The 12,687-nt window shown below is 46.6% G+C and overlaps 2 protein-coding genes across 3 annotated transcripts; both read left to right on the top strand.

Moving 5' to 3' along the window:
- The first annotated feature begins 1,442 nt into the window (after positions 1-1,442).
- On the top strand, positions 1,443-6,488 carry LOC126515404 (thioredoxin-like protein 4A). Of its 2 annotated transcripts, XM_050165040.1 has the most exons (3): positions 1,443-1,595; positions 4,695-4,754; positions 6,340-6,416. In XM_050165040.1, exons 1-2 carry the CDS (start codon positions 1,443-1,445, stop codon positions 4,731-4,733), a joined length of 192 nt encoding a protein of 63 aa, XP_050020997.1. In that variant the 3' UTR covers positions 4,734-4,754; positions 6,340-6,416. The 2 variants fall into 2 exon arrangements, with proteins under 2 accessions (XP_050020997.1, XP_050020996.1); XM_050165039.1 differs by lacking the exon at positions 4,695-4,754 and having other exon boundaries at positions 6,340-6,488.
- LOC126515402 (N-alpha-acetyltransferase 11-like) lies at positions 6,417-7,715 on the top strand. Its single transcript, XM_050165037.1, has one exon. It carries the CDS (start codon positions 6,417-6,419, stop codon positions 7,074-7,076), a length of 660 nt encoding a protein of 219 aa, XP_050020994.1. The 3' UTR covers positions 7,077-7,715.
- The last annotated feature ends 4,972 nt before the right edge of the window (positions 7,716-12,687 follow it).

Genomic DNA, 12,687 nt, shown 5'->3' with positions numbered 1-12,687 from the left:
AGAAACCCTGTCTCGAAAAAAAAAAAAAAAAAAAAAAAAAAAGAAAAGAAAAAATATTTTTTATTTTATGTGTATGAAGGTTTTGCCTACAGCTGTGTAAGCACACTGTGTCTTGTGCCTGAGAACACTCTAAGAGGATGCCGGATTCCCTGGAACGGGAGTTATGAACAGCTGCCAGGTGATATTTAGGTGTGGAAACCGAATCTGGGTCTTCTGGAAGAGTAAAAAATGCTTTCACTTCAGAGTCATATCTCCAGCCCCTGCTTTTTAGTTTCTAAATTTTATCAGGAGGTAACGGTCATGGTTGTACAGTACAAATGTCCTTGTACTTAATGCCAGTACATGGTTCAAGTGACTAACTTATACACACATAAATATACACAAGTATACGCATATAGACATAGATATGGTAACGAAAGGGGCAATCAGTCCTACTTGTAAAAGCTTAAGATGGTTCGGGAAGACTGCGCCAGGATCTTGTAGGGAGGAAAACGAGTTAGTTCTACTACCAACTATGGACCATTATGAGGGAAGAGGGATCTGTGAAAGAGAAAATTAGGAGGACAATGGCTGAACTCAAGATCTGACCTCTGCGGTAAGGTAGAGGGCCAAAAACTTGGTCATATTCAGGAGCGTCTGATGGCGCTGGAAGAGTAGATTTTACACAAGAGCGCACAGATAAGCCTACGGAAAAGATCAGGAGCATGGCTGAAGTTTGGCCAAAGACTTCGCATATTTCTCAGCACAACAAAAACTAAAAAAAAAAAGTAGAGGCAAACCACCACCCCACAATACTAGATAGATCAGACACGGGCATCCCTCCGCAGAGGCACCGGCCGCCAAGAAAGCGGGAACCATGCCCTCACGGTCCGCTGAGTGCAGCGCGCAGCCCTCCGCGCACACCCAAGGGCAGCTAAGGTGGCGGTAACCTAGCCCGAGGCGTGCGCGCTCGCATCCTCACCACGCATGCGCGCGGGACAAGCGTCCGAGTGGCGGTAACCACGCCTGCGGCTCGCCCGCGTCCTCATCGCGCATGCGCGCGGGACAAGCGTGCGCCTGCGCAGCAGCGATAGACAACGTCAGTGCGTACGCCCGGAGGTTCCGGGGCGCGGGAGGGCGCTGGTGCTGCGAGGAGTCGCCGGCGGTCGGGCCGCGTGGGCTCTCACGAGGTTAGAGGTTGTCGGGTGTGGCCCCGTGGGGCTGGGGCCGCCGGGGTATGGTCCCCGTGGAGACGGAGGTGCAGGGGTGCGGTCCCGATGCGAGCCGAGGCCCGGTGTAGGCCCCGAGCCCCGACTGGAGGTTTGCGGGTGACGGTGGCCTGCGGGGTTCGCGGGAGGTGGGGGGGCTCGGCGGAGAGTCTGGGACCCGGGTGGGGTCGCGGTCTCACAGCTCTCTGCACCCGCAGGCAGCTCGCGGCTTCCGGCCGCGCAGGCCCGCTCAAGATGTCGTACATGCTCCCGCATCTGCACAATGGCTGGCAGGTAGACCAGGCCATCCTGTCGGAGGAGGACCGCGTGGTCGTCATTCGTTTCGGACACGACTGGGACCCCACTTGCATGAAGATGGACGAGGTTCTGTACAGCATCGCCGAAAAGGTAACACATGATGCAGTATTCGTTCTGCTGGGCCCTGCGGCGCGGTTTGGACACGAGATGGAAGCCTGAGCCCCGTGTACCATGCAGACCCATTGACCCACAGAGAGAAAGAGACAGGGTTCATGAACACGTACGGAAATAGTCAATTTCTTAAACTTTGAAGAGATTTATGATTTTCCTCTAAAGTAAGTGACTCATTGTGATGATTTTTTTTTTTTTTTTTTTTTTTGGTGATGATTGGGAAAGAAAATTGTGCTGAGCTAGGTCTTGTATGTAATCGAGACGGACTTTGAATTCATTACCGTTCAGCGGCAGCCTCTTAGAGTATTATTAGGATTACAGGCGTGCACCACTTTGGACCCCGATAGAGGTTTTTTTCTTTTTTAAGAATTTGCCAGGACCAGTGCAGTGAGTGGCACAAGCATTTTTTACCCTTAGCACTCTGGAATCTGAGGCAGACTGATGTGAGTTCCAGGCCAGTCCGGACTTAAGACCTAGTCTAAACAAAAAGAAAGAAAAGAAAAAAGAGGAGTTCCTGTGTTGTGTGGGTATAGTGAACAAGCTTTGCCAGAGTGTTGGAACTTACCTAAGTACCTTAGTTTAACAGGATTGCTCCTTTCTTGGCTCTTTATTTGTTGTGTTTATAAACCAGAACTTCTAGGTTAATGTGGTAAATAAACTTTTTAACCTTTTTTTCTTCCTTTTGGGGAGAGAGGGAGAAAAAGGATTTATTGTGTAGCCCAGACTGATCTTGAACATTCATTCTCTGTGCCTCAACACAAGCCCTGGGACTTGGAGGCATGACCCCCCAAAGCACTTTGGTTAGGTTTACTCTCTTTCTGTGAATTCCTTTAGACAATTTTAGGATGACTTACTTAGGCTTTTGTAACATAACAACAGGGCAAATGGCAAAGATGGTAAAGTAATGTATAATGATACTGTTCCATAAGTAATTTAAATCTTCTTTTGTTTTCTTTCATAGTTACTTGTTTTCGTGAGTCAGGGCCTCCCTAAGTAGCTCTGGAACTTGTCTACCTGCTTCTTCCTCCACCTCCCAGTGCTAGGATTGAAGGCCACCATGCCTAGCCCGAGAGTTTGTTTTCAAGAAGAGTAAATGCTAATAGAAGTGATGGAGGTTCCCTCTCAGATGCTACCATGAGCTGGCTTCAAGTAATCCCTACCTCCTCCCAAATGGCTTTTCCCTAGCGTTACTTCATTTCTTTGTGCTGCAAGTGAAGCCAGGGTCTCTTTGGAGTCAGACAGGAGAGTGTGTGTGTGTGTGTGTGTAAGAAAGGCAATGTTATTTCGCCTTCCATTGGTTGGTTTCTGCTTTCGGACTTAGGAAAGAATAGTCGAGGACAGTGGCTCATTCAGTTGTCATGGGTTTCTTTGGGAGTACTTCTGAAGAGTCTCAGGAACTCTGTTGGTCTGGGCTGAGGCCCAGGAAGCCTTGTTAAAGAGGGTCCCAGGGAATTCAGGAACCTCTCAGTGGAAATTGGACTCAGGGCCAGTACTTGTCAGCCATCCCTGCCCTGCTCCTCTTGGGCGCGAGGAACCTGAGGGTGTGGCTGGAGTGAGCCGGTAGCAGTTCTCTCCCGTGCTGGCTGTCTTGCCAGTCAGGTCCGAGGTCAGAATGAGGTGGTTGGATCCCTTACATCAACAGATGCTGAAGCAGCACTAAAAGCAGGTTTACTCTGTTGAGTCTGTTAGTTGGGGAAGCTGCTCTTTAACTGTCCTAACCTGAAGGTGGCATGAGCAACCGCGGGTGGGGTTTCCTGTCAGGGTGCCTAGGTATCATGCTTGGCTTTCCCCAGCTAAGAACTTTGGCCAGACGTGTTCTTTTCTTTTCTCACTGTGCTGTGTCAGGTGCAGGTGGCAACTGTCAGTTCTACTAGACTCGTGTTCTATTTTGTAATGGGCTTGTTAGTCTCATTTTAAAATACTATTTTTAGTATTTTTTTTAATATTTACTTATTTATTATGTATACAATATTCTGTCTGTGTATGTCTGCAGGCCAGAAGAGGGCACCAGACCTCATTACAGATGGTTGTGAGCCACCATGTGGTTGCCGGGAATTGAACTCAGGACCTTTGGAAGAGCAAGCAATGCTCTTAACCACTGAGCCATCTCTCCAGCCCCTATTTTTAGTCTTTTAAATTACTTTTTCATTTGTCCAAAGTCGTTTTGTTTTTCAAGACAAGGTTTCTAGCTGTTGTGGAACTCTCTGTAGACCAGAACTGGCCTCAGACTCATAGAGATCCACCAGTCTCTGCGGCTTCTGCTGGGATTAAAGGCGTGTGCAACCACTGCCGGGTCTATTACATTCTTAATAACTTCCCCACTTTTCCCTTTTGTAAAACTTTATGGTGCTGGCATGCTAGGCAGGCGGGCTATGTCCCTCAGCTTCCTTTTCCATTTTGTGTGTGTGCCTGTGCAGACACATGCTCAATGCTCACGCACAGGCCTGCAGATAGTAGCCCAAGGCCTTGTTAACAATGATCCTCAGTCCTTCTACCTCATTGTCCATCGAGGCAGGGTCTTTCCTGAAAACTAGAGCTTGCCAATAAGGCTAGTCTTGCTAGCCAGCTTGCCCTAGGGATCCCCTATCTTCATCTGACTAGAATTACAGAGAGGCCGCCGTGCCTTCTTGGTATTTGTGTGAGTTTCTGGGGTGATCTGAACTTGGGCCCTGCAAGCTCTTTAACCACCAAGCAATCTCTTCCATATCCTTAATAAACCTTTAATACTGTGATTTAGTATGGTTACTAAAAAATGTAACTTAAAGGGAGCTGGAGAGATGACTCAGAGGTTAAGGGTACTGGCTGTTTTTCCAAAGGTCCTGAGTTCGATTCCCAACAACCACATGTGCAATGAGATCTGGTGCCCTCTTCTGGCCTGCAGACATACATGCAGGCAGAACACTGCACAAAATAAAGTGTAATTTAAAATAAATTAAAAAGACTATTAAATGCTTTACTTTCATAGTATAGTAGCAAAATAGAAATTCATATTTCTGGAACCTGGGGGAACATAAATTTTTGAAATTAAAGATTTTAGTATAAAGAACAATATAACTATTTAAAAATCTCCCTCCGCAGAAATGGAAGATAGTGGGAGATCTTTCTCATCTTGTGTGAAGATATCCCAGCTGTTTTAAAGTGAGTAAAAGTCCATGGTCAGGCTGGACTTGAGTGTCCCGTGTCTCCAGTGTGCTTCTCTTGCATGGCCCACCTCCACCTCGTGCTGGGCTAGTTTCAACTTAAAGAAGAAAGTTAGGAAGAAAGGTGGTAGGGAGCAGATATCCTTTAAGCTCTGGAGCTTGCTGAGTGAGCTCTGTAAAGCTGGTACATGTGACTGTTTCCTGTACCTGTGATCTCTTCCCGTGGGGTAGGAATATGCTTTGCCACAAAAGTGCTCTGGGCATCATTATTCCTTCATACTGTGACATAAAAATAGTGAGACAGTTTGTGTGTTAAAAAGTCCATACAAATGGCATTTAAAATATCTTTAGGGATATATTGACGTGTGCTATATTCGGAAAGAGACACATATTGTGGCTGGTGAGCAGCAGATGGTGGCATTGCCACACAGGAACCCACATCAGTGAAGGAAAGCACCGACTGACTCCACACATGTGCCATGGCATGTCTGTACCACATACACACATCGTGAATACTAATGCATACATGATACAACTTTAGAGAGCTGTACAAGACCAATAATATTTATAGAGCTTGGGGCTGGAGAGATGGCTCAGAAGTTAAGATCATTGCCTGCTCTTCCAAAGGTCCTGAGTTCAATTCCCAGCAATCACATGGTGGCTCACAACCATCTGTAATGGGGTTTGGTGCCCTCTTCTGGCCTGCAGACATACACACAAACAGAATATTGTATACAAAATAAATGAATAAATAAATATTAAAAATATTTATAGAGCTTTTAAAGAATACCATTGAGAGCTTGTCTTTTGCATGACAGTGATGATTTAAGTTAGCTGATCTTTGGAAGTCGGTACTTGGCTTCATGAGAAGTCTCAGACCAGCAGAGTGTGCACTGTGGTGTTACTTTGGGGCTTGTGAAGGATTTCCCTGGCTCAGATACATGCTTGTTAGGCACATACAAATGATGCCCTGAGTTTATGGAATTTTTTTAAAGCTCCATAATTTGTGATAAATACACATAACTGGGCATATGCAAAGCAATATTTTTCCCTTTTATTTTTAGATTTTCAAATTTTTTCTTGGAGGAAAAAAGTAATGGGCATCTATTTTAATCTCAGTTTTTTATAAAACATGGGTGAAAATTTTAGTGACCTGCAGACTGATAACTGAGTGACGGTAGTAGGAGAAGCAGTGTTGCTGAGTCTGTCCCAGCCCACGTGAGAGCAAGGGCCAGAGGCCGAGCAGCCCCTGTTTTGAGGTACTTTGCACACACTGCTGTTGTGGGCAGAATCCAAGAAGGTGCAGGAGTTAGCAGGGAGCTCAGGAGGTCTGGTGCTGTGCTAGGATTTTCACCTAATTGTCACATGAGTATATATAGCCTCATAGGCAGAGACCCTGTCCTCACTAAAGGAATTTCAGTCCTTGACAAGACCCTGAATGAGAGCCTCGGCGAGCATGCATACAAAATTAGATTATGTAGTTACCCAGGACTCTGTTGAATCCATAGTCTTAAAAGGTACATTGATAATGACAGTGCTGTGTTACTTGAGTGTTGAAATACGCTTTGTGTCAATTCCTCGAGGCAAACGGTGTTGGTGTCGCTTGTGCTCCTGGCATCCTCTGTGGTTCTCGAGCCTGACAGGCCTATCTGCTGCCAATATGAACATCCGCCGTGCTCGGCCCGATGATCTGATGAACATGCAGCACTGCAACCTGCTGTGCCTGCCCGAGAACTACCAGATGAAGTACTACTTCTACCATGGCCTCTCTTGGCCCCAGCTCTCCTACATTGCTGAGGATGAGGATGGCAAGATCGTGGGCTATGTCCTGGCCAAGATGGAGGAGGACCCCGATGATGTCCCTCATGGACACATCACCTCACTGGCTGTGAAACGTTCCCACCGGCGCCTCGGCCTGGCCCAGAAGCTGATGGACCAGGCCTCACGGGCCATGATCGAGAACTTCAACGCCAAGTATGTATCCCTGCATGTGAGGAAGAGCAACAGGGCTGCCCTGCACCTTTATTCCAACACCCTGAACTTCCAGGTTAGTGAGGTGGAGCCCAAGTACTATGCAGATGGAGAAGATGCCTATGCCATGAAACGAGATCTCTCCCAGATGGCGGAGGAGCTGAGACGGCAGCTGGTGCTGAAGAAGGGCAGATACGTGGTTCTGGATTCCAAGGAGAATCAGGGCAGCACACTTCCTGGTTCTGAAGAGGCGTGTCAGCAGAACCTGGCTGGAGATGACAGTGGCAGTGACAGCAAAGACAGCGCTGATGTTCAGGACAGCTTGCAAGACTTGGATTCCACCTCCTAGAGCCCGCTCGAGCATTGTAGGTTCTTGCATTTTAGCCACAGTTTTCTTGGGAACCCTGGCTCTGCTCTGCAGTGTCTACTCTGGAGTCACCCACAGTGACCCAAATGGCTTCTCATTGTCAGCGCTTAGCAGCAGCCTTCCACATAGCCTAATCATGAAGGCACTCCAGGACACAAAAGCTGCTGTGCAGGAGCCAAGGAGCTTTGAGGACTGCCATGGCAGCACCATCCTTGGCTTCTCCCATGCTGCCGGCTGCTGTATTCGGTCTGCAGTTGTCCTGTACTGATTGTGTGTATGCTGTAGGGTTTTGCCTAGAATGCCAAACAGGAAGTGGTGATAACTCAGGAAACTCCCCAGCTTTCAGCGTTTGCCATTATTTGGGTTTTCATTTTTGAGTAAGCAGGACCATCGGTAGTCCTTATGCCCTCTGCCTCTGTCTGGTGGAAGTTACCTACTCTTGCCTTCTATGGAAACTGCCCGTGCCCTGCCCTCCCTCTTTGAAGAAGACTGTTCCCTTTTGGTGGGAGGAGATAGGTGTTGGACTTCTGCACAAGCAGAATTTGTAGATCTTAAGTAAAGGACAAGCAGAAATCAATTTGTAATCTCTGAACACCCCCCAATAAAAATATTAAAAAGGGATACACGTTTGTTGTGAGAATTCATTAGTTAATCTTTAATTCTTTTTTTTTTTTTTTCGAGGCAGGGTTTCTCTGTGGTTTTGGAGCCTGTCCTGGAACTAGCTCTTGTAGACCAGGCTGCCTGCCTCTGCCTCCCAAGTGCTGGGATTAAAGGCAGGTGCCACCACCGCCAGGCAGTTAATCCTTAATTAGTCTCTGTTTGATCCCAAGGCTGCCTCAGTGGAGGTGATAAATCCACCCTTAGGGGTTTTCGGTTGCTCTCAAAGTTGTGAGACACAGGAAGGCAAAAGACACTGGAAGTCACTATCTTCATTTTCTGGCTGACTTGTTATTTCCTTGTTCAGTGACTTAGGGTTTTGCGTAAATCAGCATCTAGTGTGGAAAATTGTGTTAGGTTGTTGAATTAAAATTTGTGTGTTTATTTATAAAACAGGTGAGGTTTTCATTTTTGAGAGGACATGGTTCCGCTTACCAGTTTCTATTTTTATTTGGGATGTCAAAATAATCCCCACTCTGGAAGGTATTGTGACCTTTCATTGCATTAGCTGTTGATACTGTGGAAGGCCGGGGCAGTCTTCACTATTGCTCATTTATTTTAACTTGGTTGTAGTGCACATGAAATGTAGAGTGTCTCTGTGACAGGGCTCTGGCAGGCCAAGCAGTGTGGTGACAGTGACATACTCCTTTGATCCCAGTACTCTGAAGCTAGAGGCAGACAGATCTTGAGTTCCAAGCCAGTTGATGTGCAGAGCGAGTTCTGGGCCAGCTGGGACTACACAATAAGACCTAGTCTTAAAAAAGAGAACTTGTGAATGAATGTCTTAACCTCTTCTCAGGGCTCTCTAGGACCCTGTAGAACGGAGGGAAGGCCGAAGACACTTCCCACTTGCCTAGTCATCGTTTTCCTGCCTTGTCTCTTCCTGACCTCAGCTTTGGTGCAACTTCTCCCTGGTTTGCCTTCATCTGTGAACTCCCAGGAGCAGTCACAGCTTTTTATTGCTGGCTGACTTAAGTGCGCAGTGACCTCTGCACAGGTGCCTCCTTTTTGGCTGGGTTTTAGTGTTTTCAGATTCTGGTGTGGGCCTCACACACACTAAGCCTTGGCTCTGTTAAGGCCTCCCATACGAACACTGAAGCCCCAACATTAACACCACCTGCGACCACAAGGTGAATTTCCTCAAGCCAGCCTCAGGTGCACTCCAAGCCTTGGAGCCATTACCCCATGCTTATTGTTCTCAAACTCATTTGTAACAACTGGACTTGGATACTTCATGAGCCCAGCCCTTGCAGATTGGCTGAGAAGAGTTCCTAATTTTGCTTTACCTTTCAGGAGCTAGATGATGGGATTAGGCTGTTCTTTTGTGTCTTTGTCTTTTTTTCCCTGCCATACCCCCACCCCCATTTGGTTTTTCTAGATAGGTTTTTCTGTAGTCCTGGGTGGCCTGGAACTCACTCTATAGACCAGGATGACCTTGAACAGACAAGAGATCTGCTTGCCTCTGCCTCCCACCTGGCTGTGGCTTTGTCTCCACGGGCTGAGCGCTCTCTACCCGAGTGACTCGCACCTTCTGTAGTTCTGCCTCTACCTTCTCAAGCAGAACAGTTTCTTCCTGACACAGCTCAGGAAGTCTGGTCCAGAGGCGTTTGGGACAGACCTGGGTCCAGTTTCAGCTCTGCTCTTTTCCTTTTTTTTTTTTTTTTTTTTTTAATAAACCCTCTCTTTTTTTAATATTTATTTATTATGTATATAATATTTTGTCTGTGTGTATGCCTGCAGGTCAGAAGAGGGCATGAGATCTTATTACAGATGGTTGTGAGCCACCATGTGGTTGCTGGGAATTGAACTCAGGATCTTTGGAAGAGCAGGCAATGCTCTTAACTGCTGAGTCATCTCTCCAGCCCAGCTCTGCTCTTTTCCAAGGGGCTTGGTGCAACATCATCCTTTTGAGCCTTAATTTCTTTGTATGTGAAACACTGTAAGGTTGCCAAGACTGTTGAATTTATGAGTCACAAGTACCTTGCATGTAGTAGGTTTTTAGACATTCTTGAGCCAGTCTACCCTGAAATGTTTACTAGGTCCTTATAGTAGGTGTGTTTGATGTGAAGTCTTTATCCAATGATGATGGACTAAACTAAACATGAGACACAGGAGAAACATGTCTTCAAACAGGTTGGCATTTGTTCAGGTGCTCTCCCTGGTGACGAAATGCCCCCATATTTAAATGGCTGTGTGGTTGGTATTTAACTGTGTGTGTTGATCCTGAGCAAGTTGAAGAGAAAATGGAATGTAGTCTCCACTACTAATCTCATTCTGTAGCCTCAGCTTTTGTGGTGAACTATTTTATTTTTAAATAAAACCAGATTAGAGTGTGTTTATTCTGAAAGCTGAGTCCTGGTGACCTGGCTAATGGTTTCAACATAGGTATGATGTTCGGTGAGATATGAAATAGGTTCAGTAAGAATGAGATCCAGCTGAGGTGCGTGTGATGTCTGGAGGCACAATGCTAAGGGTTTCTGAAGCAATTGATAGAAAAGCACACTTCCCTTGTGCACCATGGTGTGCAGGTGGTGATGTACACACGTCCTCCATGGACCACGGCATGACATGTACACAGCACATACTCCTTGTGGGCCGTGATGTGTGGACAGTGGAGCACACATGCGCAGTGTACTGTGTTTAAGATCACCAAAGCTGAAGATAGTGGCGTCCTTCTTAAGTGTCAGTCTGTCACTTCGTAGTAGTAGATTTAATATCCTTACCAATATTCAAAGAATTCCCACCAGCGGCGTGCACTGAGTGCCTGTCACTGTGGTGTTCCCACCAGCAGCGTGCACTGAGTGCCTGTCACTGTGGTGTTCTCCAGCCGGCCTTTGTGCTGTCTCTGCAGCAGCTCCCAGATGCCATGTTACTCACCTCCATTTTCTAAACCGGATTTCGGGGTGGGGTTGTTCTTTGTGGTTCTGTTAATCCAATCCAGGGCTTTGCTTTTGCTAGATAAGTGCTCCGCCACTGACCTACATTCTCAGCTGATAAGTTGAGGGTTTGTTTTTTGTAGGTGGCTTAGTGGGGGAACATACTGGGGACAGAACCTAGGGCCTTCCACATGTAGCAAACCCGCCCATCTGGTAGCTTTGAAGAATGATAGTCTAAAAGATGGGCTCAGTGGTGCATGCCTGCCCTCTCAGAACTCGGAGGCTGAGACAGGAGGATCACAAGTTCAGGGCCTGCTTGGGCTCCCTGAGTTCAAGTGAATTCAAAGCCAGTTAGGGAAATTTAGTGAGACCCTATTTCAGAATTAGAGCTAGAAAACGCCAGAGATAAAGTTCATTGGCAATATGCTTGCCCAGCGGGCATGGGGCCCTGGGCTCAGTCACTAGTGCCACAAAAGGAACAAAGCACTCACGTGCTCCTAGCCGAGTGAGGGGAGTGCACGCCTATAATCCCTGCACCCCAGAGACCAAAGCAGAAGGATCACAGCTTCAGGGTCCCCTTGGACTACAGAGCAAATTTTAGGTCATCCTGGGCTATATAATAACATCCTATCTCAGACAAACCCAAAGCATACAGGATATGAAAACTCCTGTTCAGTATGTGCTGTGTGTTCCATAGCACGAATGTGGCCAGAGCACAACTTGGGGAAAGTTGGTTCTCTTTATCAACCCTGGTGATCAGTGGGGGTGACAGATGTCACAGCCAGATCGCCCTCACATCCGGTTCTCTTTATCGTGTGTGTTGCAGGGTCCTGAGGTTGTTGGGCTTGATAAGAGCCCTTAACTGTTGAGCAGTTCTAGTCTTCATCTAAGGAACATGGATACCAAGTCAACAATATTGACCCTTCAGGGATGTTAAAGCAATTTAGAAAAGAACGTAGAGTCGGGCTTGGGTATATACTCTTGTATGACCTGGTGCCAGCTAGTGACTTACTGTCTCTGAGGAACCTTTTAAGGTTCTTGTGAAGATAAAATGAGATAGTATGTTCAAGAATAGGTTTGTGTGCAGCAAGATGACCTAATAGCAGGTAGAAAACATTTGCCCCATAAGCCTGATGACCTGAGTTCAATCCTCAGGACATTGCCGTGGTGAAAGAAGACCCTGGCTCCTAAGTCCTCTGACCTCCTCATGCACGCTGTGGCCCCCATCCCTGCACACAGACCCATGCTAATAAAGTGTTTTAAAGGAAGAATGGAAAATAGGAAAGTAGTTTGGCTTGTTGATCGGTGCCACTCCTGGTAAGGGTGAGCTGTCACTGGTGTCCTCGGCTTGTATATACGTCTCCAGTCCCCACGTTTCCCAGTGGTCGTCATGTAAACTTGTCCCTATTAACAGAGCAGTGGTGGACTTAGGAGCCAGCTCCTCCCCTTGACCCTCTTCCTGGAGTCACTTCTCAATTCGGGTTAGAAAGGAAGAGTCCTGGGCACAGTTCGTTGTGGCATCGCGTTTAGGTGTGCTTTATAGAGTGCACAGAGCATTTTTAAGGAACAAATCACACTCTGTCTAAGGCAGTTTTAAGATCTAGCCTTAGGAAATGGTAAAATATGTACATAAATTTAAAGATAAATGGTGAATTTATTGATACTCCTAGAATTTCAGGAAGAAAATAACCAAAGAATGCTAAAATATGGTATCACCGTTTGATGGGATTAGGCAGCTAAAAAGCAGTCTTTGGTGAAGGCAAAGATATGGCTCGGTTAGAATGCTCGCCTAGCATGCACAGAGCCCAGGTTCCAAGTCCAGTATTGCTGAAAACCAGGTGTGGTGCCAGCTTGTAGTCTTAGCCCTCAGCACTCAGGCCGGAGGACCAGAAGTTTAAGGTCATCCTTAGCTACACGTCAAGTTGAGTTCAGCTTGTCTTAAAAATAGATAGATAGATAGATAGATAGATAGATAGATAGATAGATAGATAGATAGATGATAGATAGATAGATAGATAGATAGATAGATAGATAGATAGATAGATCAGTAGTGGCGCATG

The sequence above is a fragment of the Alexandromys fortis genome, unplaced genomic scaffold (assembly GCF_014885135.2).
Source record: "Alexandromys fortis isolate MF-2015 unplaced genomic scaffold, M_Fortis_MF-2015_v1.1 scaffold_160, whole genome shotgun sequence".
NCBI lineage: Eukaryota > Metazoa > Chordata > Mammalia > Rodentia > Cricetidae > Alexandromys > Alexandromys fortis.
The sequence above is the reverse complement of the archived record's forward strand: the minus strand, read 5'-3'. Positions and strand labels throughout refer to the sequence as shown.

Excerpts from the sequence above, each read along its gene's own strand:
- LOC126515404 (XM_050165039.1), top strand. The coding sequence starts at position 1,443 with ATGTCGTACATGCTCCCGCATCTGCACAATGGCTGGCAGGTAGACCAG. Across the intron at positions 1,596-6,339 it reads TGTACAGCATCGCCGAAAAG|GCAAACGGTGTTGGTGTCGC; the intron begins GTAACACATGAT and ends CAATTCCTCGAG.
- LOC126515402 (XM_050165037.1), top strand. The coding sequence starts at position 6,417 with ATGAACATCCGCCGTGCTCGGCCCGATGATCTGATGAACATGCAGCAC.